Genomic DNA, 26905 nt, shown 5'->3' with positions numbered 1-26905 from the left:
TCTAGATGTAGACATAGACATCTATCTATCACTGACACTTCACTCTGTCAAAAATACGTTTATTTACGCTTTGGTTTTTAGCTGTTCTTCAGCATTCGTTACTTCTACACTTGGCTTGTTATTTACCGACAAAATTAATTATTAAACTCTGAGTCTTCATAAAAGTTTAAGGTTCATGAATTCCAGAAGAGATAACGTTTGAATAAAAAAACAGAATCACGTGTTTAGTCTTGCCCACAGAACAAAGCGTTGATTAAACTCTTTCATTCTTACAGAGTGAGAGTGTTTGTAGAGTTTTGTTAACTGGTTGACACACCAGGCTTAATTCTCACAAAGGCACCTTGTGAAAGGATTATGACAGACTTGAGCAAGACTAAACTTACATGACATATCTTGTACTGCAGATGAATGATATGGTGGTTGTCGATAGTGTCGCCTTGTTACCCATTGGGGATACTACAAGGTCTAAAGTGGAAAACGCAGAAGACCGTCAAACGTTCGCATCCAACCAACCTAATCTAACCGGTACGACCATGCAACAAGAACTTTGCTTTGTGATGTGACAATGTTTCATTGATGTCTTCAATAAAACATCTCTGTTACAGATAAAATCAATTTAGACCACACTTCACCAATCACAAGCGCTTTAAAAGACGAAGACGACCATCCCGTCCATAACGCTGAAAATCATGACGTCACGGATGTCATGTACCATACCCGCTACATGGATGACGTCTATTATGACGCGTCTTCGACCACCGGCAATGATATGAGAGACTGCTCAGCCAAATCGACGGAAGATTACCAAACAATTTCTTACAAAACAATTTCTCTTTCCAATAACACTTCTATGACAAGCGATGTCACTGAACAAAACCGCATTCTCGACCTAAGCGATAATGACGTCATCATGAAAAAAGCAAACACGTACAAGAGCTACGATGACGTCATGATTGATTATCCTGAAGATGATCCCGATGGATCCTTTGTAATTGTGTCAGATGCGATTGCCTCCTCTACGCCTACCACCCTCCGCTCTTCTCATCCAAACTCCAACGTCATAATCCCTCTTTGTTCTAAAGCTCAAGAAAGCGAAATATCGAGGCCGAAAGTGGAAATAATAGCGCTAGGTGACGCGCCAGAGCTGTCGAGAAGATCATCATCTTTCTCTTCCACTTCCAACGCCGCTTCCATGACGAAGCCTCATCCGATTCACCTCAAACGTTGCAGCATCTCTGGATCGGATGACTCTCGGTCTCCTCTGAGTTTTGCAAATACGGAGGAGGATGGAAAAGAGAGCGTCGGATCCTCTCGGATCTCTTTAGAGCCAACGGATGATGTTGTTCGTTACATGGGCGGGTCAGGTGACATCTATACAAGTCCGACAAAATTTGTCAGAAAACAAACAACTCCTTCCTCCAATATGGATCCAACGATGGATGCACAAGAAGTCAAATCACATCAAGTGGACGGAAAACGGAGCTTGAGTCGATCAAATTCCACCGAGGATGAAAAGAGCAAAGGAGCAGGAGGAGCGGAGGTGGACGTTGAGAAAAATGTGTCTCTGAAAGATTACACTGTTCTTGATCCTAAAGCTCTTGAGCATACGAAAAGAAGCTACGCGGAAGAAGGAAGAAATGATGAAACGTCTACATCGAAGCCAAAAAATAATTTGCAGCGGGTCGCAGAAGCAGCAGACCGAAACAGTTTCGTCATTCTCTTAACGTTATGCATGTTCGCTACGCTAGTTATTGCAGGTGTAGTGGCAATGGCTGTTGTGTTTTCTCGAACCTAATTTGCTATTAATGCCTATTTAACGCGACTAAAATGGTGGACAATAATGCAAGGTGATGGCTATATGGTAAAGGAAACCCGCATCGAATGGACAGAGGTCAGCCATTTTAGGGAAAACAGCGGTTAAACTTTTAAGATGGCGTATTGGACATTATACATACCATATTGTACAGTGTACACTGCGCAAAGATATGCCTGTATGCTTGGAAACATTGCTGCAAAGTAGCTACGTATTCGTGAGCCGCATTTTTAAAGCTTCGACTACTTTAAACTTATGGATATTTTGTATAACATTTGTTTCATTCTGCTGTAACAATATCGCTTCAAATTATCATAACCTACAATGCAACTTCTTCGTGGCATGAAATGTTTGATAATTTAACATTGCGTTTGCAATAAAACGCATTTTGAACAAATAGACAAATTAAGCATCGATCCCTAGCAATTTGCTTGTATGGAATAAAGTTTGATGAAATTCTTGTACATTTTTAGTAATTGTTCATACCATCGTATTCAATTACGTAACAAAGTGTAATATGATGTAATATTTAATTAAAGTGTAATAAAGATAATACTTGTATTAAAGTAATATGATTTGCACAACCTTTAACGGTCAAATTGAAGTTATGACTTTTTGAAAATCATCGTCCATGGTAGAACAGTTTTAAACAATTTGATTCAAGGTTCAAAAGATTGATTGAAAATCAGATTTTCTATGTTAGTCTATTTTTTAATCATGCTACAAAGTAGCTAAGCCATGAGATATATAATTTTGTACAGTAGATTACTATGAAGGTTTAAGAACGGTGTATTACAAAATTATTAATCGCTCATCATAAAGTTAGAATAACATGACGATTACATATAAAAATAGGAGTTAGTGATAAATTTTTGTGAATAGATCATAAAAATCTCCAAAGCAGTATTGTTAATTTGTTGCATTATGTTGTAAATTTGTTGCATTATGTTGTTAATTTGTTGCATTATGTTGTAAATTTGTTGCATTATATCGTTAATTTGTTGCATTATATCGTTAATTTATAAAATTATACAATTTCAACCATAAAATACAAACGTTTGACAAAAGTTTGACTTTGAAAGCAACTTTCAAAGCAGATTAAAATAATATTAACCTAAACAAATTTATTCACAAAATCACTAGATGAAGGACAAAATGATAATTCCCAATTTCACAAAAGATGTACTGACTTTAATAAACATTTTTCTTGATCATTTTACTTATTATTTACCCGCTTTTAAGCTGTAAAGTTAAAACAAAAATATAAAATTTTGACCAAATTCCAACTGATTCAAGTTCTTCATCTACACTAACTCTTGCAAAACACTTTCATATTTTGGCAGCAAAAAATTAACGCTTCGCTCTTTCAGTAAATTTCTTGCTTCACCGACATCGTGATTAACTTTCTGCTTCATAACCTTGGTAAATGGGTCGATGGTGAGTTTACGTTTTTTTCTTTTATGTTCTCCATTCAGGTGTTGACTGAGACAGAGAATACGTTGTTGTAGATGGTCTGGTGATATCACGGTGTGCTTCTGCAGGAACTCGACCATTTTCAGTGTTGTAGCAATGGGATCGTTGACCAGTTCTCCAAATTCGATTAAGAGGAATGGTTTGCCACTCGTAACCACATTTCGAATCAAGTCAAACCATAAGTGCAATATAAACTCGAAATGGCCGTAGAATTCTGAAACAAAGGCAATCAACATTGCATAAAGAAGAGTTAAAAGTATAAATTGTCTTCCGAAACACCAGGCCCAATAATATTGATTGTGTTTACTTTTTGACCGAAATCGTTCTTCTTTTGCAAATCCAATGTGATCTCCTTTGGCTTCAAGTCGATTAAAGTCGGCGATCATGGCATCGTACGGATTTCGAATGATGACAATTGCAGACTGATATGACGACATTGTGTTGTTGGCTAGCATGTGATCTTTGACAACCACACTGCGGACCTTCGAGATCTCGGGTGGTTCAGCCAGGAATCCTATAAAACGAAAATAAATTAAAAAATGTCTTTTTGCATCAACATAACAAAGTAAAAACTGTTGATACCGGATTTGTATAATGATTTGTCTCCATAAACACTTCCAGTGTAAATGCCAGTAGCTCTTTCGAGAAGATGACGAGTCCAAGTGTTTCCAGATCCTGGAAAACTAGTGAGTACGGTTTGGTTGTAATTCGCAGGAGGAAGGAGTCGGATGTTGTCGCATCTTGCATCATCGGAAAATGTTCGATAAACTTTCCAGTGTGCTTGGTCGCAACTCACCTTGTTCGTCGTAATATTTTGATATTTGCTTCATTGTTCTCATATGTTTATATCTTTAAGTATCACAAAACTTTTAAAAGAAAATTTCTTCAGCCGCCGATTCCAGTTAAAATGTTGGTCTGGTTAAAATGTTCAGTCGGTTAAATTGTTGCGAACTAGTTGTGACAACGCGATGTATATATTGCTAGCGACATAGTTTGTTGTGAGATAAAGGTGCGTGAGTCTGATTAAACTGAGCTTAGCGCGATGACATCACCGATTTAATTTAGACAGTTGTCGCTTTAAACCATCTGTGTCCACAAGGTGCTTGCCAACTTAAACTTCTGCTAAACATTGAATTCTATAGCACTGTTCACAACGAAGTCCGAAAATCGAAAGTATGGACCAAGCAAAACCAGCGCAGATGATAACGCAATGCAGTTTTACGATTTATCTGCAAATACAGAAGCGCACACTAGTGGCAAATATATTTCTTTTCAAAGGCCGCTACAAAATTACTGCGGCTTTAAGGTAAAAATCGAATCCACCTCGATTGAGACCTAAAACCAAAAGGAATGAAAACAATATGAAACCTAAAAAATGAAATGAAACCAAACGAAATCTGAAAAAATTGCCTTTTCGTCAATGTCTAGAAGGCAACGAGATGCTTTGCAAAAACTTGAAATAAGAGCTTACTGGTGATGAACATTCAGTTTGTGTAAAGTTGCTGTCCCTATACTCATAAAAATCATAAGAGCATTTCATAAAACAAAAAACATTTTTCCATTTCGCATTTAGTCCGACAAAATATTTGCTCGATTTTATCAAATATTCTATCATTTCATCAAATTTTGGACGTTTTCAAGCTATGTAACGTAAAAATGAGTTATAAAATTTGAAACAAATTTCAACATAATGATTTTTCATTTTTCATTTCATTTATTCGTTTTCATTGATGGAATGCCACTCTCTCAAAGTATCTCTTTTGCTTCACCAACATCGTGATTAACTTTCTCCTTCATCAACTTGGTAAATGGGTCGATGGTGAGTTTTTATATTTTACTTTTACGTTCTCCATTTAGTTGTTGACTGAGACAAAGATTACCTTGTTGCAAGCATCGCTAACGATTTGGCCTAAACTATTGCAAGTGGTGCTGGAAATCGAACACAGGTCGTATTATTTCAAACTCAGCTTTCTAACTACTAAAGTATTTAAGCCACCAAGCGGACAAACATATTTGCTTATAATGACAGTTTTAAATCAAGTTTAGTTAAATGTTCCTTTCAAAGTTTGGCAGTAAAAAGTCTACAACTCGTTCATTCAGCAGCATTCTAGCTAAATATATATCACGATTAAACTTCTGCTTCATAACCTTTGTAAATGGGTCGATGGTGAGTTTACGTTTTTTTCTTTTGTGTTCTCCATTCAGTTGTTGACTGAGACAGAGAATACGTTGTTGTAGATGGTCTGGTGATATCACTGTGTGCTTCTGCAGGAACTCGACCATTTTCAGTGTTGTAGCAATGGGATCGTTGACCAGCTTTCCAAATTCGATTATGATGAGTGGTTTGCCACTCGTAACCACATTTCGAATCAAATTGAACCATACATGAGCTATACGTTTGAAGTGATCGTCGAACTCTAAGAACAGAATGACAACAGGCATGACGTAAACATAAAGCAAAAGTTTGAAACGTTTTCATGGAAAACATGGGCCTACAACATGTCCCGACAAATTGCATAACATAAAAGTTTGATAATATTTTTTGTGACGTAATGGCGCACTGACCCTTTCAACGTATTTACCTTTTGACTGAAATCGCTTTTCGCTCACTACTGCAGTGTGATGTCCATTGGATGCAAATCGATTAAAGTCGGCGATCATTGCATCGTACGGGTTTCGGATGATGAGAATTGCAGACTGATATGACGACATTGTGTTCTTGTCTAGCATGTGATCTTTGACAACCACACTGCGGACCTTCGAGATCTCGGGTGGTTCAGCCAGGAATCCTACAAAATGCGAAAATAAAATGAAGAATGTCTTCTTCTTGAACATGACAAAGTAAAAGTTGTTGATAACGGATTTTTATAATAATTTGTCTCCATAAACACTTCCAGTGTAAATGCCAGTAGCTCTTTCGAGAAGATGACGAGTCCAAGTGTTTCCAGATCCTGGAAAACTAGTGAGTACGGTTTGGTTGTAATTCGTAGGAAAAAGGAGTCGGATGTTGTCACATCTTGCATCCGTGGAAAATGTTCGATAAACTTTGACGTGTGTTTGGTCGCAACTCACCTTGTTCGTCACATTAAGTCTGGACAAAAGTTCGAGGAAAAATAAACCAAAAGTTTCAATATATTTCTAGTTGTGGTTTACAATGTTTTAGGATTATGATTTCGTCATAGAACAAAAAAAATGTTTAAAACAAACTTGCCAACAAGACAGGAATTTCAACGCACCAGATAATTCAATGCTATATTTCCACATTATAAACAAAACTTACCTCTTATTAAACCGACCACACATACATTCACTTTTATTGTTTATTATTGCAAGCGGCAGGTTTTGCATATCGCAGAATGATATGCATTCGTTATAAATTAAATATTTTCTCCTGGTATAGTTGTCATCAGTAGAATCTGGAATCGAGCGAAAGCATCCCAAAAATCTGGATGTGGCGACATTGGTGGACAAATTAGGTCCTAAAATTTTATTTATTTTTAAATACTGTGGCATAATATATATGGCAACAATCAATTGCTTTGCGTGTAGCGAGTCAAAACTAACTACAGGGTCATTCTTTCAGGCAAAAAAGGAGACAGATGTAGATCTGCAAACACCTGCAGGTCTATGATATAATTTACCTTGAAAACATGGAGATACGATTCTGAAAACCTGAACAGCGTCGCCACCACCACACGTTCCTGTTCCTCCGCTGCAAGGAGTTTGGCATTTTGTGTACTGGAGTTGGGCAAATTGCGTCACTTCCTGTCCGCAAACACAAGTGTCTCCAAATGTTAACGCAGCGTAGTTTGCAGATCTTTATGCAAGTATTGTAACGGTTTATAAGTTCATCAAAGATGGCATATATTGCAAGTGCGGTAGAAAGTGTATGCTGGAAATTTCTATCTGATTTTGTGAAGATGATAATTACCTGCACGAGCAAAATGAAAAACACCATTTGAGTGTCATGTAATTGTGCTTGGTGAAGAGAAGGAATTTTGAATGTAAGTCTTTTGATTGGAAACAACCAACTCTGTTAACTTAAGAATAAGTAATATAATAAATAATAAATAATAAATAATAAATAATATAGTAAATAAGAAAAATAGAATAATTTATTTATAGTTACTGCATTGATAAAAATTAGCAGTCCATCAGCTATTGCCTAAATATGCAAGTTATTTTTTGTAGAAATATAAATTAAAAACTTTGTAGTGTTTTAAAAATAATCAAAGTCTCTTGTTTTGTTCAAAGATAAATTTCATTGCATTAAACCTTGTCAATATATTTTTTTGAATACAATGCTACCTTGCCAAAACAAGTAACTTATTTATTGTTTTCTGTCATGTTTTGAAAGTTTTCTAAATACATACCTTCACAGTGAACGAATTTATTCATTTCTTGTGCTTCAAATTGGCTGCAAATAAAATATATCACTTAATTTATAAACTTTATATCTTAAATTTTAAGTTCAGATGAAATGCACAAGTTAAATATTTAGTTATATTTTAAGTCATTTAATGATATTTTACATTGGATCGTTTTTGATTGAGTCTTGTGCTGGTGAGATGCAATTTCGTGACGGTGGGAATAGGAAATATGATGATGTCACAATGAATTCTGAGTAACCACATAATAGTACAACGAAAATGCCGAGAAAGCAAAACCATTTTCTTTTCTTCAATAATATCAATCTCGCAACATTCATTCTCATCATGCAATCAGTATGAGCCGGGGGTGCAGTGGGTTCTATTGTTAAAGCTTCGATCACACTAAAAAATAAAGCTTTCTGAAGAAAAGGGTTAAGGGTTAGTCATCAACCGGTTTCGGTTTAATAAATAGTACTGTATAACCGCACAAAAGTTGTGTAAATATAAGAACAGCATAACTTGTACACCATTAACAACATGTGCGATTAGAGCACAGGGCGATATTGTAAAAAGAACAGCTGACAAGGGCAAGTCTGTAAGTTTTAGAAGGTTACGGCCGATGAAACTATGAAGTTGTGCTAATGCAACCATAAATAACGTCGTATGTGAGCAAAGCGATTGGCACGAAGCGAAGATCTCTCGCGTTCTTCTCATTTCTCATTTCTCATTTCTCTTCTCAACAATGTGAGCGGTACGGCGGTCAATCAGCGGTACCGATACGGCGGCCAATCAATTATTAATTTTCAACTTAACATTTGAGGATTTATGCAATGAATGACAGGGATTTTGTAACATATCAATCGAAAAACAACATCACTCGATCCAGAAAGGCGAAAAAGATTTATCGTTTTCAAACGCCTGGATAAGAATAAAAGTCCAGGTTTACGTTAAAATGCACTCCAACGCATGACCGAGACTAAAGCCATAGGACAGTGTTTCTCAACCTTTTCGCCTACGGACTATTTTCCATTAGCATAAGTATTCGTGGACTCAGCTAATAAAGGAATAAAAAATAAGTTAGTTAAACACTTAAAGAGTACACTTAAAGCAGAAGCGGTTTTTTTATTGGGCACATTTGCAATGTAAATCTCATTGAGACCCTTGAAAATTACGACCTTTGCTCAACCTGTCTCAGTGAGAACCTTGTCCCTGAACTTGTATCACAAGTTTGTCGGAATCAGGAATTATGGTCGTCAACGCACATCTGACATCGTCTTCTGGTTAAAGTTCTTTCCGGTTCTTGGTTTTAACCATAGCCAATGTTGAAAATCCAGCTTCAGACAAGTAAGTTATATGTTACTTTGTTTTACGCTTGATTTGCATTTGCATGCAGTCTTGTCTCCAGGCGGATGCGCTTGTCGACTTCTCGAGCAATTACCCAAGCAGCAGAGAAAGAAGCGCGCACTGCTTTGTTGTGAGAGTAAACTAATCTTCCCCAAGCGGTTGGGTGATCAAAGCGACTTCTCTTTACCTGATATTCTTTTTCTTTAAACACATCAAGAGGCTTGTTGACGAATTTTTCATGGTTTGGTTCTAGGTGTCGACGAAGTTTTGCTTCAGCTGTGTGCTAAGACTTTTAAGCACAACACACGCTGCTGTGGCCTAACTTCACCATTTACCTCGACCGAAGTAAATCCAAGCGTCAAGTAATCATCATTATATGCAAACACCTGCTTTCGTTTTGCCATGACTAGATATTACATTGAGTTTTAAAATATTTTAACTTTTCGCCACCAACAATGCCTAATCTGGCTTCCTATGCACAGACATTTGCGAACATAACCTGCTGTGACGTGCGCAGGCGAAATCGCATTGCGGGAGAAGGAAAGAAACAAAAAAGGCGCTGACACTTGGGAACTCTTTTTAAAAACGAAAATAAGAGGGTGATTCGCGCGCCAGGAGTTGGAAGAAGAAGAAGAAAAGAAAAGAACAAAAGAATTAAGGGATTGGATTGCCACCAGCGTAACAAGAGAAATAAGCAAGGCTCTTTATCAGACTATTTTAAATTACCGACAATGGATGTTGTAATTACCAAAATTATCCAACACACCAAGGTATATCTCTTGCGACCCCTACTTTTTGAGGCGAAAAGCCGTCGCGAACATTATGACCTATGCCTAATTATATACGGTAAATTAATGGGCTTGCGGAGTCACAAAAGTCTTACGCGGACTCAAATGAGTCCGCGGACTCGGGGTTGGGAAACACTACTATAGGACATAGCGATCAAGGTCGGTCTTAGGATGCGACTGTGTTAGGCGCCGCGCTACTTGGCACCAGAACATAAATAACAATTTAGCTTTTATTTTGTGGAAATCAAAGTGTTATTTCACAAGTTGTTCTCGAAAGAAAATGCTTTGGCGAAAATACATCACGAAGCAAAGATTTGATTGGAGCTGGTTAGCAGAGAGGTGATATTTGATTTATATTATCATCATTATATTGATTAACTTACTTTAGGTTATTTAAAGCCGGCAAGGGACCCCACTCTCTGTTCCTGCGTCGTGCCCCGCGCTTGCTAAGTTCGGCCCCGATGACTATCAAATAACTCTGATAACAATCATGTTTTTACATTCCCTGATTAACCTAATATTGGATGTAGAACTGTTCAGGCCTCTATGCTGGGTCCTTTGCTTGCGAAAAACATTTTCTTTCTACTATTTTTTCATAACTTTTAGTTTTAAAATCAAGTTAATTTATTCTTTGATATAGATCCTGTTTCTTTTCACGTCAAATTCCACGAAGGTGTGAGCGGACATTCATTCTTTATCTTGCCTGGTTTCAAGGAAGAAGCTGTTTTAAGATGCTTCATATGTACGCCCACCTTTCAAAAGCTCATGTATATTCAGGCCAATATGGGAAGCGTCTATGGCCAAGCTCGAAATTAATTCCTAGAAAGTGTCAAGACCCTGGTTGCTATGGAGATTATCATCATCACTTTGCTCTCCAACGTAAATGATGTCACGGTTGAACGGACAACATGGTGGGTGCTTACATTATAAGTGGCACAAACAGCTTGTATCCAGCTAGGGAACCACATAAAGAACTGCGCACCCCAGTGTTCAAGGAAACGTGCCACCACGCGTACTGGTAACAGTTCGTTTGTACAAGATTTTACTATGAGATAGAAACACACACACAGCGTTAAATCATAGATCAGTAAAACTAAAATATAAATCACAGAAGATCTAATCATAATAGGTAATAACAGTAATGGCGATAACGTTTCAGAATCTATAGAAATACGTAATAATCAACCTCAATTACGTCATAATAGCATAAGTGCAATTAACAATGTTACTAAATTGAAGAAACAACGGAATATGGCGAAGGTCAATTAAGGTCACATGTAAAAGTGCAGTGGGGGGGAGTATGAAACATAAATGAACCTCAAATGAGTTAAACAAACTAAACATGACCAAGAACTGACAAAAAAGCGACAACTTCGAGGAATATAAGATCGCCGCCTTCGACGTCACAAACAATGCAGTAGCGCTTCGTATCAAAGAAGGAGACAGACTCCGGATTTTGTCGATTTATTCACCTTGGCCGGAGTTGACGACCTTGACGAGCTTGAACTTGAATCTTTGCGTTTCGAAGCCCCGTTGCTATGGTGAGGCGGGGAGGGTGGGGCGGACTTATGAGGGGGTGGGGTTCCGGGGAATTTTTTGGGGACACTCTGTTTTTCCTGTTGCTTAATTTGTTTTATCAGACGTAAGATTTCTTTGGACGCTAAATCTTCACCTCGTTTCAAGATGTGGTCCATTCGTTTAACCTGAAACAAAACATCAGTCCGTGTGAAAAATTTTCACGTTGAGTCAAGTATCAGAAGACAGAAAATAAAGCGCGCGTACGGCGCAGGATCAACTCCGCCTAATTTCCCACAGATTAAATATTACAAAGAGGAGCGTGCAGCACAGGAGAAGAATCAACGCAAGAACAGGACATGGCTTACCTGAGCTCAATTTCGTAAGACTTGTTCTACGGGTCGGGCCTGTGGTTTCAATAAAGCAAGAGACAGGTTGAGATTGAGTCAGGTAAGCCATACACAGACGCTAGATGGCAGCCATGGTATCGCGCCCATGGGTATAACTTGTGGTGAGGTTACTCGGTTTGGCTGGTTCGGTCGTAATTATCATATCACACCACCGGTAATAATTTCTCACCGATATTAAAGGTTTATCAAGGGAGTCAATATCGCATGGGCGCAGTTCCAAGGAAACCATCTCAAGCAACTCACCAGTAACATGGCTTCACCCTTGTGCTTTGCTTCTTCCACCATGCCCGTGAGCAGCTCCTACAATGATCATTGTTACGTAATAATAGTTGCTTTAATTTCAATCAAAAACAGTCGCTAGGTGGCGCTGCTAAGTCGACAATCGTTCAAAATAAATCTCGGCATGAATTGTTGTTGATATGACCACACGGTGTCACAAAAATGCCACTCACCAGCTTTCTTTTCATGCTCATCATTTCTCTTTTGGCGTCATCGTTCTCTCGCATCAGCCGAACATTGTCTGATTCGATCTGAGAAGACAAAACGCAAACAAGACATTCGGGCGGAAGTTTTCAAGTGGAAGATGAAAAAATATCTTTTTATTTATATAAAATTACACAATTTCCTTTCCATTAGCAATGTGCGTTATATTAACAAGACACAATTATGACGTAATCATAACAAAATCAAATCTCACTTCCTGTTGAGCTTTCTTCGCGTTGCCAACAGCAACATGAAGGTTGTTGATTTCCGACTCTTTCCTGCGGAGTTCCTTCGATTCGTGACTCGCCCGATTCTGAACTGCTTTCTTCGGAGCTTTGTAGGTCATCACCGAGTCCTCCAATGCGAGGAGTTCTTTCGTTGTCATGGTGACGCGAGATGGATCGTCAGGCTGATGATGATTTGTTACATCATAATGACATAGTTTAGAGGAGATATTATTTTTTCGCTCAGTACCGGCACGTACATATGTGTGCTTGCTTTTATATGGCGGTCATTGTCTATATATTGCTTAACGACATGTCGTATCCATTATGGTGGTTAATGCATACCGCAGGTACAAAGCAAACGATACGACTTGTTAGTCTTGATATTGCAGCGTGCTGTCATCTTACCTCAGGTCTTTGCTTCCCCCACACTTGTATGACGACCGGACTATTTTCAAATTCATCCATCAACTGAAATTCAGAAGATCAAGCAAAGATGAAAGCACTCAAAAGTTAAGGTAGTTGTCTTATAATTGTTTATTTGGAAAAAAAAGTCAGATAAAGCTTTCAAACCGGATATTTGATTATAAAAAGCAAATAGCAGACGGCATAGCCTTGATGAAGCTACCTGTTGTGTAACAGGGAAAGTTTTAAACATCTTTTTGAAGTTGAGTTCGGAATTCAACGACGCATCAATTTCCTGGCTCTTGTTCCATTCATCGCTGAGGAGAAATTTGTACTGACACCAGACCTATGACGTCATGACAGTGATCATGACGGTTAGTTCGAGGAGGGAAGTTGTCGGTTAAACTATGTCTCCTACTTTAAATAGGGTTACTCTGAAGGTCAAATAAGGTCGTGGTTTCAAGTAATTAGAACTTTAGATTTCTTAAGTTTAATCAAAAATTGATAGAATCGTATGCACATATAAATGTCTGACGAGTCAGATGCTTAACACATGACGTCATCAGTGATGATCTCACCTTGTGATATCGCTTGGGAAGAGCGAGAATCTTCTTCACGTTGATCATGAACTGGATACTCTTCCCGACCAGCTCTCCCGGCTCCTCCACATACTCATCCACCAACAGCTCTCCAGCTTCTGAGAACGGAAGAGCCTCGATGCTCATCAAACCTTCCTCCGTGCCTCGAAAACTACGGATCGCAAGATTGTCCTCCGTGTCCATCTGTGATGACGTAGTAGTTATGATGTCATGAAGATTTTTGATAAAAACAATTTTGTAAAATGACTCAAGCGTTTCACTCACCAGGTAAGCGAGACTTTGCACATAGAGGTAACAAGTGCCGATTATGACCTCATAATCATCGGACTCACTAAACGGGTAATCACCCTGTAAAAAAACATTTAGTGAAAAATTCTATAAAATTTTGTGGCGTTGGTGAGTTTTGAACTCAGAACCTGATGTTTCTTGTCCCAGTCTTCGTCTTCTTCAACGTACATCTGGTAGACTTCTTGCATCGCGAACTTGCGGTCTATGAAGTCGTTTCTGCCCCACACGAACTCGTTCCCGTTCGTCAATTTCTTTGCTTTGACAGAAACCTGGAGAAAGGACAACAAACAATAGACATCACAATATACTTAAATATTACAATAGAGATGTACAAGATGTTTATTCTTTCGATGACCCCTGACCCCTAATAAGCCATAGATTAAAAAGTTAGTTCGTAGAGACATGTTTTAATTTGTTTGTGACTTCATAACCTACCTCTGTCCTTCCATCCTTCAGTCCTCGAGCTTGCGGACTTATGAGTGCGATCTCGTACAACATCTTCTTATCGAGTTCCTCGGAAATGGCATTTGCTTCATTCACCATGGGCATGATTTGGATCAAGTCTTCTTGGAGGAGCATGTCCTCTGGAAAGGAAGATGTTCAGGTTTCAATTTTAATAAGAGCACTGCCTTAGTTATTATAACTTTAACGCTACACTTTAATGCTAGATTAATTGCTAGATTACTGATGCTTTAATGCTAATTACTTAGTAATTATTGATAGATACTGGATTTCCCATTGATGAGGAGTAAATTTATATTATGTTGACATTATAAATGTAAATCAGATGATGACAACAATAAAACCATTGAAATCATAACCTCACTGATTATACTTAATTGTTTCAACTTAATATTTCAACAGCATCCATCTACAAAATACAACCTTTCGACTTTCCCGCTCGGTTCATGTCGAAGCCTTTATTCTGAGCAATTTCTTCCTGGGCCGAGTTGAACGAAACTTTCTCGACAACTTTCCCTTCTTTCACTTGTTTAGCGGCATCTTGTGGATGGTGGAAGACGTAGAGATGGTTTGATCCAAACATGATTCTGCAAAAGTTAAGCACGATCCAGCTGCAATCATACCCATGCAATAATGCAACAATTTTTGCGGCGGCTTTTTATCTATTTATACCACAGCCCAGTCAGGTGCTAACTAATAAGGTGAAAGGCAGAGGAGTTTAGGTTAATATCCCTCATCGTAGAAAACACGTAATCAGTACGAAAACCAGACCAAGAAGAAGTTGGGAAATGTTTTTGAAGTTCATCTATGAGGTCATGCAACTACTATACAACATACGGAAATCCTAACTAGTAAATAGAATGCAAAAGAAGATCACGAAATCAAATTATCAAGGACAAGGACAAAATACCGGTCGTTGTGTCGAAGTTCAATTCTCTCGGTGATCTCCTTCCCATTTATTAAAAGTTTGCTTTCTGAACCACTAGGTGTCAGATAAATGAGACTGTTTGAGTCATTTTCAATCACGGCGTGGTCCTTCTTTATGCTGTCATAAATAAATAATATTTATAGGAGAAAATTTATGATAAGTTTAAACAAAAAAGAAATAAAAACAAAAGCATTGACATTGTTAATCGATAGTGAGCAAATAGATGGCGCTATCGAGTACTTCAGCCCTTTCAGCACAATCGACGCAGGATCAACGTTCCCAATAGTTGAAACACCAGGTGGCGTCAGGTGCAGAACCATCCCCGTTAACATCGGGTCCTCGTTTAGATTCCATAGATGAGGGATCGTCTTACGAGCTTCCTGTGATGTAATAAACCAAAATTGCGACCGCCGTTTTGCAGTAATTTTTTATCCTAAATTCTTTCCGTGGTTTTGACCTGTTTAGTTTTCTCGACGTCCAGGAGTTTCTGACTAACTTGACGCTGTTCTTCGAGTCTTTGTTGCCATGTCTGGTTCATCATGTCCATCTCTTCCTGGTTTCGCCGAAGCTAAGAACGAAAATAGTTCAACGAATAATTTCCAAACTTCTAATAACTTACCCATTTGACCTGGATTAAACCCTGCCATGAGGTCAGGCGTTACTTAGGGTCACCTTCAAAGAAAATGGTTTGATTTCTACGACTTGTTAGCTTGTACTGTAACTACACATTTCGAAGAAAATTTAAAAAGCGCTCAATTCTCTGACTCCTCTCATTATCTTAATCTCTCACGTTCTCCTCCTGAGCTTTCCTCATTTCTTCAACGTCGTTCGGGGAAACTCCCTGAACCACAACTGCGCCAGATCCTTGATTCTCCAGAAGTTCTGAATAAAACAGAGCTACAATAAACAGCAATCACATACCAAATATCAAGACCAGAGTACAAGAAGCCACCAAACTTGATACAGCATAAAATCATTACAAACAGATTTTCCTGGATTAAATGTGGTCGCAATCAGTTAAAAATTGTCAGTAATACAGCTTAAATAAATTTTCTACTCACCGGCAGCTAACGGTACACAAATAACAAATCAAAATGTATATAAAAACCTTGCAGTCTTTTTATTTCATCTTTCATCTCACGAATCAATTTATCAGTTGGACTCTCATTGACAATAGCCTTCGTCTTGATCGACTTTGCACGGTCAGCGAAGCGTAACGTGGACAAAGTTTCGTCATAATTGATATCGGCTGGACTTAATGCAGCAATCTTTAAATTGGAATACGGGCAAAGACGTTACAAAATTAAACGGAACACACAAATTTTAGACTTGTTAGCAATTTGAAAGCACTTTTACTTTTAAGCAAACAAAATAGTGGCAATAACACTCAAGGCGGTGGTGCTTAGCAGGGGGTTGCACAGGGGCCTGCGAAGGTTGTGCAGGGAATTTGCAAGCTATATTTAAATCTACATAAACATCCTATACAGTAACAATTTAGAAATTGGGGGTACGTGGAAAAGAAATTACTGCAGCCGTGGTCCTCGAGCAGGAAAAGGTTAAAGGTCTTAAAGCATCACAATTATCGTGAATTATCCTGACTAACTGGCTATTTTACATTAATCACTTGGTTTACAAAAAACTTAAACATCAAACTTACCATAACGGTTTTGCTGTTCCCGCCCAACGCATTCTTCAGTAATCTGGTCAAGATTGAATCCCGGTAGGGGACGTTGATGTGTTTGCCCTCCTGCTGGTCAGCCAGAGCTTTGATGCAGTTTCCCAGACACAACAAACTCTTGTTAATCATAGAACCTTCTTTTAGTCTCTCTCCAGTAGCACCAGTGCTGTCAGCGCGTTCACTGGAAGATAATTATGTTAGTTAACTAGAAAACTTATTATGTCATTTTGATAAGCCTTCATCATAAATATTACTGTAATTATGACACTGTAGTATTATGACACAGACGCTGTAGTACCAGTCATATTATACTAAATTTTTCTGAAAGATTCGTTAACTGCCAAAGGTGGATTGACATCATGAACCTGGCACATAGCAAGCAATTTACCTTCCAGCGAGGTCGACAAGATTGATGATCGACGTCTTGGTCATGCTTTTACCAGCTTCATTCTTAGCTTTTTGCGCAAAGTTAATCGCAACAATCGTATGAGCCCGAGAACTGGTTGCGTTCATGTTGGTTGCGGCAAGGGTTCGGTTTCGAGTCCCCTCAGCGATTCGGGCTTCGATGTCAGAGTAGTTGCTCACAGGTGCCACTTGCAACTGCTCAACTGAATATGAAACTTGACGTTAATTCTCCTGCATTGGTTGATTTAATGCGATGTTTTACAAAAACATAGAAATAAAATAAAATTTTACTTTTTAGCTTGCTGTATAGATGAATAAAATAACATTCACATAACACAATAATAATGCAGAGAAATGCAAAGCGCGACAACATCACACTGCATCAGATTCACATCCAATACATGCAAGATGTAGTATAGTATAGTATAGTGTAGATGTAGAGCAGGGGCAAGACGAACCGTAAAATCCCTTCTGAGGATGTTCCCGAACCCTCAGTCCCCCTTTCTTGAATGAAGAAACATTCAACAAATCCTTCACAGTTTCATTGTAAATCTCAAGCATCGAGACAGAAACCTGCAATTTAGTAACAAATTTAACTATTTCTGCTCTACACTGACCGTGCACTACATTGTTGAATTATGACATAACAAGAGTGATACTGATATTGTAATTGCTTTTTATGTGGTGGGCTATTGAGTGTAAAAACCCTGTTGTATACACTCATAACAACGGCAATCTATTTCATTTCTGCCGTACACCGTAACTTTAATGCATCTGTTTTTGAAAAGGCTTTCGTATGCCTCAGTTATCATTAGTTGTTAAATTATGACAGGCATTGTGACATAATAATCTTAATATGAAAATAAATCATTACGAATGTGATAAGTTGACATGAATGTGAACAGCATTACTCATCCAGTCTCCATGGAAACGAATGAAAACAAAGACAAAATCAATCTGACAGAGAGATTTGGTTTTACGAGAACAATAGATGAATGTAACCTGGCACTTTATCATTCGGTGAAATGAACAATAAGAAGGCAAAGATTAAATAAATAATCCCAAGACGTACAGCGTGAGACTATACCTCAAATCTCAATATGTACAGCGTGAGACTATACCTGATACTCGGCCTCTTTCTCTGCATCGTCCGTCAGCTTTTTCTCTTCTATCCCTTTGAAGAGCTCTTCGCATGTTATCGGAATTATTCCTTCCAAAAAATTAAGCATAGTACGTGAGAATGTAAGATATTGCAACAATGTTGACACTAAGAATAACCATATTGATGTGACAATAGCATCACTAAATTTATTTTAGGTTTTGTAACTTATTGATACAAACAGTTTATATATGTTTGTGCAACTGCCCAAAACTTATAAATATTTTTATCGTAAAATAAAAACAATGGCAAAACACCAACACTGCTGTAAAAAACAGTAAAACCTACCCTTATTAGGATTGTAGCCAACCATTGAATAAGACTTTCCTGACCCAGTTTGACCGTAAGCGAATAGCGAACAGTTGAAGCCTTTCCACGCATTTTCAAGAACACCCTTTCCCAAATCATCGAAAACTTTTGCCTGAACAAAAATAACAACGGGAATGATGTTAAAGTTATTGCAAAACTATCAAAAAAAAAGATTTCCTGTGTTAAATCTCACTGAAAGTAAAATTTCATCATTGACAACAAATCGCCCGTCGTCGATAAAAGCTTTGTCACATGACCCACCTGGTCAGCATATTTTGAACCATCGGGTTCCAAGTAACCATCTTCGCGCTCATTGTATCCATCGTGTGACCAATATGAAAAGTCGAATGTATATTTCTTCTCGGGGTACTTTCCTTCGGGGTCGGTGATGGTGGTCGTGTTATTTTCCATCTTGATGACCAACTTGGCATTTCGGACTCTCTCTCGTTCATTGTGAGGACGAGTTAAGGAATTTTTGTTAAATTTTGATGGCAGCCTTGAAATATTTTAATAAATCTAACAAGTACATTTACTAGCAAGTACTACTGCAATTGTACATTTCACAAACATATTGTTTCATGCATCCTTACACACACCTCATAATACACCACAACACAGTTTCAATTAAATGTATTCAACATATAATCAACCATCATGTAAATAGTTCTCCAGCCAGGCAAGCCAAGTTTTTGTGTCAAATTTTTAGCCAGAGGGGGGAACATCAATCTTAAGTCATCGTACATGGAAAATTATTGAGCTGTTCAATTAAACATCGATGACGTTTAAAAAAAGTATATAAATTATGTTGTTTCTGATAAAAAGTGGTTTAGTTTCTAGTATTGACCTTGATTGCTGCGGGGAATCCCCAAAGTCTATACCATCAACTTTAGTTACATGATGGTCAAAAAATCAGAGGGAGATTTTAAATATGCTTTTAATTGTTTCATAGTTTTAAAGATTTTGTTTTTTTGCAAGTGGACATGGATGTGAATTTGCTCACAACTTGCTATTCTATACAAATCTATATGATGCAGGTTTTGTGACATACATTTTCCAAAATTTGAAATGCTTGTTATTGTTGTAAACTATAGTTACAAACTTTATTTCAACACTATTTCATTATTTCAAAAAGTAAAAGCCAAAAATGAAAATACGATGTTTAATTAAGGAATATTCCTAATTTATAGCCTATTAAACAAGTCAAAAATCTATGCTGATATAATGTAAGGTTCATAATCATAAACTACGTTGGAAATACCTTTCATAATTTATAAAAATCTTTAAACAAACATAATTAATTATAAACCATTCAGAGTGATAAAGTTTATCAGTGGATGTCACTTTTTCTCGAAGATAGCAAACAATGATAAATCAAACACTTCAGTTAATAAATGTACAACCCGGCAGCCCACATGGCTAAAACACACATGCTACGTTGACATTTGTCTGAAAGCAAATATGTGCTCACTTGGTTAAACAAATGATTGTGCTCGACGTAAAACTTTGCTAACTATAAAACATTGACATCTATAAACACTAGAATGCTGCTTTATTTTTTCTTACTTACTGGAAATACTAATATAACTACTAAATATAATGCCTTGCTAATTCTACCACAAATTACAATTACCACAACCACACCCAGTTTGGAGGTGTTTTAGGATGGTTTTCATCATTTTTTGCAAAAAGCACACAACTATATTTCAGGCACAAATGTCATAAGATGAATTCAACCAAATTAAATCAAAACAACCGTGATGTCATCATGTACCAGCTACCAAAACAGCAATTGAGCTTGCAGCCAACTTACATGAGATGGCAAGATGTCTATTGTTATTCAAGAGACATGGTGAACGGTTAGTAAAACACCCGCACTGCATTAAAACTGCACACAAGTTGCAACAAGTGCACAACCACGTGATATCTTTTTATACTAAGGCCCCAACTACTCAAACTGTGACGTCATCTGGTTGTGCACTTGTGTACTAGAACCCAAGATCCAACAGAAAGTTCAGTAGAAAGGATATAAATGGCCTCAGCCTCACAGCAACTTGAACATTATCCCCCATCTTTTTCCTTTTGTGGGGATGAAAGACTAAACAAAGACAATTATAAACAAACAATCTGCTCTGTGAGTCACACAAAAATATCACAATGTCAATTGGCGCATTTGAACGATATTTATTGAGTAAATTAAACTGTGAAAATCTAAACTGCGTCTGATTTACACCATAGTCGCGATCGCGCAAAAACTTCTCTGTAACACCACAAGAAAAGATTATTACCTTTATCGCGAATCGGTTTCGACGCGAATAACAGCTCCCTTTTAGGGACGCAATGAATAAGCGCTTTTATGTCGATACAATAGCACCCTTCTTACACAACATCGCCACTTTGTCATACAACAAAGGACCACGTGTAGTGTTACGGACATAAACAGAATCAAATTGTTTACTGCTAATAATAATTGTTCCTTCTATTTGAATCTTTAAAACTTGCCAAAAGTCTCCATTCGTAAACAAACGCAGAAGTTACATTCTGGTTTTTCAGCAATTTCTTCTAGGTTATAAAGTCATAGAGGGTGTGGGCGGAGTAATCATTAAACCGTGCGAGGACGTTCAAAGTTCAAAGTTCAAACATGAGGGCGAATCTCGCTGATAAGAACGCTCAATCGAAGCTGCTCCCGTTACCATGGCGACGTCTGTGATATCGAAAAACGAGACATGTTCCGCTCTACAGCGTTTGGTTTGTTGCGTCATTAATAGAAACAACATTGACAAACAATACTTCAAAAAAACCTAAATGATACAATAACGCTTTCAAGTGATTTCTTCATGTCAACAATACTTTTTTACATGTCAAATATCATCACTCGAATAAGTTTTGCTTATTACGTCACTTTGGGCTTTGTTCATGACAAAGCAAATAAAATTAATTCATACGAAATCCAATGCGAAAAGTGCATTTTGAACCAAATACAATATTTACGTTAAAGTTTAAAATACAAGCTAAAATATGCAATTACCAGTTATTCTGTTTCACACGGCACAGAGGTTGTTTGTGTTTACTACGTTGTGTCATTTAGGTTTAGGTATTGCTGTTACATTGGTTATTGTGATACGTAACAATGAATGATCTACGATCGGCGCATGAAACGATTTCCCGTTGAATTCTTGCTGCAACGCCAAGCTGTAGTAAAAGCTCTTTGAAAAGCGACAGCAGCAACTGTCAGTGGCGACTGATCTTACCTTGCGCGGTTGGACCGAAGGCGTAATCGTACACCTTGGGCAGGACCTCTCCACGTTTGCTTCTAACCTGGTGACCTTCTTTTCGCTTGTAAGCATGCAAGGTACCCCAGGTCGACTTTGTCTTGTTCAAACGGTCCATAATTGTAGATCCGGTAAAATTTGCGCTCACACTCTTCGCTGCAACCTGCTAAGATCAGTCGAACGCAACTCTACGGTCGCAAATGCAGCCTGATTCCAGAACTTTGGTTTGAAAGAGTCTGATTATTTGGAGATGACGGAAGCATCGTGAATCTTTTGTGACGTAAACAAAGACGCAGTGGGATGCAGCAATAAAGGGAGCAGAGAGAATAAGTTAGTGACCTCATTAACTATGGTGATGTCAGTAATTGAGGTCAACCATTACAGAGGACCAAAATTAAAGCAAACAAGCACTTTAGTGCCAACTTGCGAGAACAAAATAGATGAAAACTCTTCCAGAATTGTCGCCGTAGACAAGACACGCCCAAATATGAAGCTTACAGTGGCTTAAAAGTAATTTTCGGATTGCCTTTGCAAGATATAAAGACTTACAATGAAGAAACGCAACAAATGAAATAATTGATCGTACTTTGTCTTCGAAAAAGGTGCAAATTTGCCTAGCATTTGATGACATCATCACAACTTCAACAACAAACTGGCTTAACATGTGACCACAATCACTCTCTGTGACGCAATAATGCAATCGACCAAGAATACAAACCAGAAACGCTACAACCAGTGTGAAAGTAACAGGGATTGTAAATTGTGGAAGATTAGGCTTGTGGAGTTTACTTCCTTTGTTACGTCATATATTAGTGTTTGTTGACTCATAAAATCCGCTTTCCACGACGTTTTAAGACGCAATTGTTGATTTACGAGAATTTCAAAGCAACCGTGGACGATAAGGAAATGTTGGAAAGCTGACGTCATTAGATTTTCGACAAAACGTGATCGGCTTTAATCAACGCTTTACATAAAAATGAAATAAATGCCCAAGACAAGCTTTCTTTGATAATGATCAGAAATAACCATAGTTAACCGAAAAAGTTAAACATGGTTTTTTATTGACTGCATTTGGAGAAACGAGGAGTAAACTTCACTCTCCAATCGTTGACGTCACATTTCTTTCAGCCAACAGCTCGATATTATCATTGTGACGTCATAAAAATCACAACAAATTATTGAGCGTCCACTTTGTCCAGAAGCGATATTGTTTATTTTGGAATGTCGTAAAAGACGTATCCCTGATAGTTTGCCCTGTTGTCATAGCAACCCGTTAGAGATCATTGTTCTGCAACAAGGATCATTATATTTTTAAATAAACAAACTTATGACGCCGTAAACCGTAGAATAATGAAGAACGAATCTATTTACCGTAGAATAACGAAGAGGCTCGTCGAAACTAGTTGATAAATATTGAATACACCGACTAAGTACAACCGCAACATTGGTCATGGTGATATCGCTGATAATCGAAAAAATTTGTGGCTTCATCTGGAAAGTTGATATATCGTTGGTATTACTACAGTATTGTTAACTCAATCTTTCAATCTTTGTTTAGGTCATAAAGACCCGGGATCTTAGTAACAAAAATTATTGATTGATTTTTCCGAAATTAGGAAAAATTTTCCAAATCGTCAAGGAAAGATGTACAAGACGATCATATAAAATGATCTAAAAATGGCAAATTTACTGTAAAAAATCGATAAATTAACTAAACAAATCTTTCCACAGAAGCACACACACCGACATTGCAAACTACGCAGTAATTTACAGCATAACGTAAAAAAGATTTACCAAGTATGAAGGCACAGATGCTTATCAATTGGTTTGTTTTACCACCAGCTGAGTTTGTAGAACTCCATTAATCGCCGTCTCACATTAAATTGCTTTGGACTTGGGCAGATGGGGCAGTAGAATATAGTTTGTATATGTACGTCACGCTTGGCCAATTTTAACAAAAACAATCAACGTTGTAACGTCATAAAGGATATGAATGGGCGAACCCTGACCGCCACCTTTACTCTATCGTCACCTCGCTTCATGTTGCGCTGCCGGCGTTTTAATGGACCTGGTTAAAATTTACACAAATCGGTGTAGGTTAAAAGTGTCTCTCAAAAGACGATAATTATTATAGATCATAAAGTTATGTTTCTAGAATAAAAAAACAGCCATCAATAACAGAAGGCAAATTTCTGCAGAAATAACAGATAAATATAGAGTTAAGGGTAGAAATCAACACCAGAGTATAGAAATGAGTGAAAAATATTTGTTCAGTCGCAGATATTCTGTAATTTTCTCAAAACTTACACCCGATGAAAACAACTTAATCTGATCTGAACCTACCCGAAGACGACCATTACGTCGTAACAAACATCACGCCTATACGTAATAATATATATATTTAAATGATATAATTTAACGTCCTGTGACTCAAGCTAGTTCAAATGTTTTTGTCACAAAATTCGAATGACGTCATCAGTCTAAAAGTGACGTCATGCTGACATTCTAAAACCATATTTTACCTTTCTGCCTCTTTTGTGAAGTCGAATTTCGCAGAATTATTCCAGAATGCGATGAGCGACGAGATCCCGCGCCGTTGTCGTCGTCCAAACTGAAGCTTGACTTTCTCGCTGAAGCGACCTGAGCTTGGAGAATTACTTTATTACCGCTGCCCGCCACCACCGCGCTTCTTCGTCTTTCATTTATTCTCTTTGACGACCACTCCCTATACGTCACAATGGAGTCATTGTTCGACGCATTTGGCGTTTCCGAACGTTTTAGAATTTCTTTCATGTTTTTAGAAAAATTTTGTATGTTATAAAAAATTACGAGTTAAAATTGAAATATTTAAATCTATAAATAATATATCTCAGAAAATTTTCTACAAAAAGTTACAAAATACGTAAAAGTAAATAAACAATGACAATAAAATGTTTTCGCAGCAAAAACAATCGAACTGGGCCGCCAAAGTTTTCACTCAAACTCTATATGGAAATAAAATACGAATTACTATGGCTTGATAAAACAGTATTGTGAAAAAACAATCTAAATAATGAATAAAATAAACTACACATAAAGTACAGTGCATAGAGTATTGGTGATTCTCATCCTGAGAACAGCTGAAACTCGTGTAGGCAAAATAGAAGATGATCCACCTTACAAACATTCTGTACATGCAGTCTAGAAATATTCACAGACATTTTTGCAATTCTAATGAAACTCGAGATATTGATCAGACGCAGGTGAACCATCGCATGTAATTTCTAAGATGCAATTCGATCCTGATTTTCAACAGATTTTGGGTTCCGAGAGTTTAGGAAAGAATTCGTTGAGAAAAAAATTTTACGTTCGTTTTTCCATTACTTCTGTAGGTATGAGAAATCGACTTCTAATTTTTATCTGTTAATCTGCATTGTTGAGGAAAATGACGCATTATGACGTCATTAACCACCTTATTCAATGCTCTATTAGTCTATTTTGTAAACACAATTTAGTGTGCTTCACAAAGAAAGAGTCTTCTTAATTTTACTGTCTTAATCCCGAAGACGACATAATCAAAATCGTTTAATAATAATCATCATCATCCTGTTATACCCCTACATACGCGGTCTAACTCAGAATTATAAGACTGTCTTTTGATTAGCTGAGATAGTGTGAAGTTAAACCAGATTTGTGAATTATCTTACACGCCAGGTGCTGGCGTTCTTAATAATCATAAATATACCAACAACAGCACTGGTCGATAGCAAGCAATGATAGCTAAACTTCTAAATATTTCCTAGTCAGTGCGTCGTGGGAAAACAATCTACAGTACAACTCTTTATTTAAATCACCATAACATGTTGAAATCACCAAATATGAGGCGCAATTGGTGAAAAACAGAACTTTATTGTCTGCCTAGCGATTGTTACTCTATATATTTTCGAAAAAGTCCAATTTTATACTCATCGCTCCGATGAAGTTAGCCAGAATAAGTTAATCAAACGTGGCAGAAAAAAAAGTTTTTAACCAGTTGTGCCTCGTATTTGGTGATTATTATGTCTGGTGGCAACTATAGTATGTTTAAAACGCCTTCTGTATCGCCGCACTCACGTTGCCCGGCTGCCGATGCGCACTTAATTACCAGTTTAATTACACATGTATTCATACCTAAGTCAATGCTTTGAAGCGACCATTCAGATAGAATCGTTGTGAAAACTGACGGCTGGTCCAAACTTGGCGGCGTAATAGATAACATGACGTCATCACGACTTGACCCTTATTTCTCATTAAGAAAAAGATTGAAATGTTTTAGTGTGGCGTGACGTCTAGCCTATACAGCCTGGCCTTTATGCAATTGACCATCTCCGTTTTCATTTTGATTATTTTGATTTTTCAAAGAAAATCCTTCGAAGCATTTTTTGAAATCTTCAAAAATCATTATGCCCAGATATTTTCTTACGTAACAATGCCCATTATTATCCAACTCGCCAGGAAAACTTCATTCTCTTCTCAACGCGAACTATCAGGTCTATCTGCAATCTAAGTTGATCTTGTCATGGTCTTGTGATGCTCTTCCTCAATCTCCTCTGCTTCAACACTGATCTTTGTCACTGATCCCCTTTTAACATAGACATCCCATAAACATGCGCAGTTGTTTTTTTGTCGCGGAGTCACATGCTCGACCCGGGCTGAGTAAGATTTATTGTAAAATCACAACCGAATAACAAGTAGGTCACAATTGTTTCGTCAACAATGTTATAAATTTATCCAGATTTAAATGGCGTTGTGTGGAAATCTATCGAAGAAAGCGCTTTTTAAGGCGGTGGATTGTCGTGATTTACTGCCCACAGACGCTGACCACTGTCCGAGCAAACATCGCGTCATATGTCGATGGTCATCTGCGTGCGAGACTCTATGACGTCATAAAGAAGCATGAGATTTATTAATTTGTACAAAATTTTGATTCGTTTAATTTGGTTAAAAATAAAAAACACAACATCA

The 26905-nt window shown here is 37.6% G+C and overlaps 3 protein-coding genes across 6 annotated transcripts; 1 reads left to right on the top strand and 2 right to left on the bottom strand.

Moving 5' to 3' along the window:
• Positions 1-413: 413 nt before the first annotated feature.
• LOC143451715 (uncharacterized) lies at positions 414-2346 on the top strand. Its single transcript, XM_076952433.1, has 2 exons — positions 414-525; positions 606-2346. The coding sequence occupies exons 1-2, from the start codon at positions 414-416 to the stop codon at positions 1793-1795; spliced, it is 1302 nt and encodes a 433-aa protein (XP_076808548.1). The 3' UTR covers positions 1796-2346.
• A 1661-nt stretch (positions 2347-4007) lies between these two features.
• LOC143453216 (sialate:O-sulfotransferase 1-like) lies at positions 4008-9395 on the bottom strand. The gene is made up of 8 exons (XM_076954407.1): positions 9188-9395; positions 7819-8075; positions 7660-7703; positions 7218-7326; positions 6928-7103; positions 6567-6765; positions 5869-6377; positions 4008-5703 (listed from the first exon to the last, which is right to left on the bottom strand). Exons 2-7 carry the CDS (start codon positions 8001-8003, stop codon positions 6152-6154), a joined length of 939 nt encoding a protein of 312 aa, XP_076810522.1. The 5' UTR covers positions 8004-8075; positions 9188-9395; the 3' UTR covers positions 4008-5703; positions 5869-6151.
• A 1418-nt stretch (positions 9396-10813) lies between these two features.
• On the bottom strand, positions 10814-24794 carry LOC143453203 (kinesin-like protein KIF28). Of its 4 annotated transcripts, XM_076954392.1 has the most exons (25): positions 24445-24793; positions 23915-23990; positions 18915-19107; positions 18633-18765; positions 18307-18395; positions 17644-17758; positions 17169-17388; positions 16760-16961; positions 16211-16370; positions 15893-15984; positions 15560-15670; positions 15343-15482; positions 15085-15219; positions 14598-14761; positions 14148-14296; positions 13841-13981; positions 13689-13772; positions 13404-13607; positions 13049-13171; positions 12829-12891; positions 12411-12605; positions 12166-12243; positions 11957-12013; positions 11672-11710; positions 11354-11491 (listed from the first exon to the last, which is right to left on the bottom strand). In XM_076954392.1, the coding sequence occupies exons 1-24, from the start codon at positions 24713-24715 to the stop codon at positions 11678-11680; spliced, it is 3228 nt and encodes a 1075-aa protein (XP_076810507.1). In that variant the 5' UTR covers positions 24716-24793; the 3' UTR covers positions 11354-11491; positions 11672-11677. The 4 variants fall into 4 exon arrangements, with proteins under 4 accessions (XP_076810505.1, XP_076810506.1, XP_076810508.1 ...); XM_076954390.1 differs by lacking the exon at positions 11672-11710 and having other exon boundaries at positions 10814-11491; positions 24445-24794; XM_076954391.1 differs by lacking the exons at positions 11672-11710; positions 23915-23990; positions 24445-24793 and adding exons at positions 20681-20748; positions 21902-22082 and having other exon boundaries at positions 10814-11491; positions 18915-19106.
• Positions 24795-26905: the final 2111 nt, after the last annotated feature.

This window comes from Clavelina lepadiformis, chromosome 4 (assembly GCF_947623445.1).
Source record: "Clavelina lepadiformis chromosome 4, kaClaLepa1.1, whole genome shotgun sequence".
Taxonomy (NCBI): Eukaryota; Metazoa; Chordata; class Ascidiacea; order Aplousobranchia; family Clavelinidae; genus Clavelina; species Clavelina lepadiformis.
This window is presented reverse-complemented; position numbering and strand designations above follow the sequence as displayed.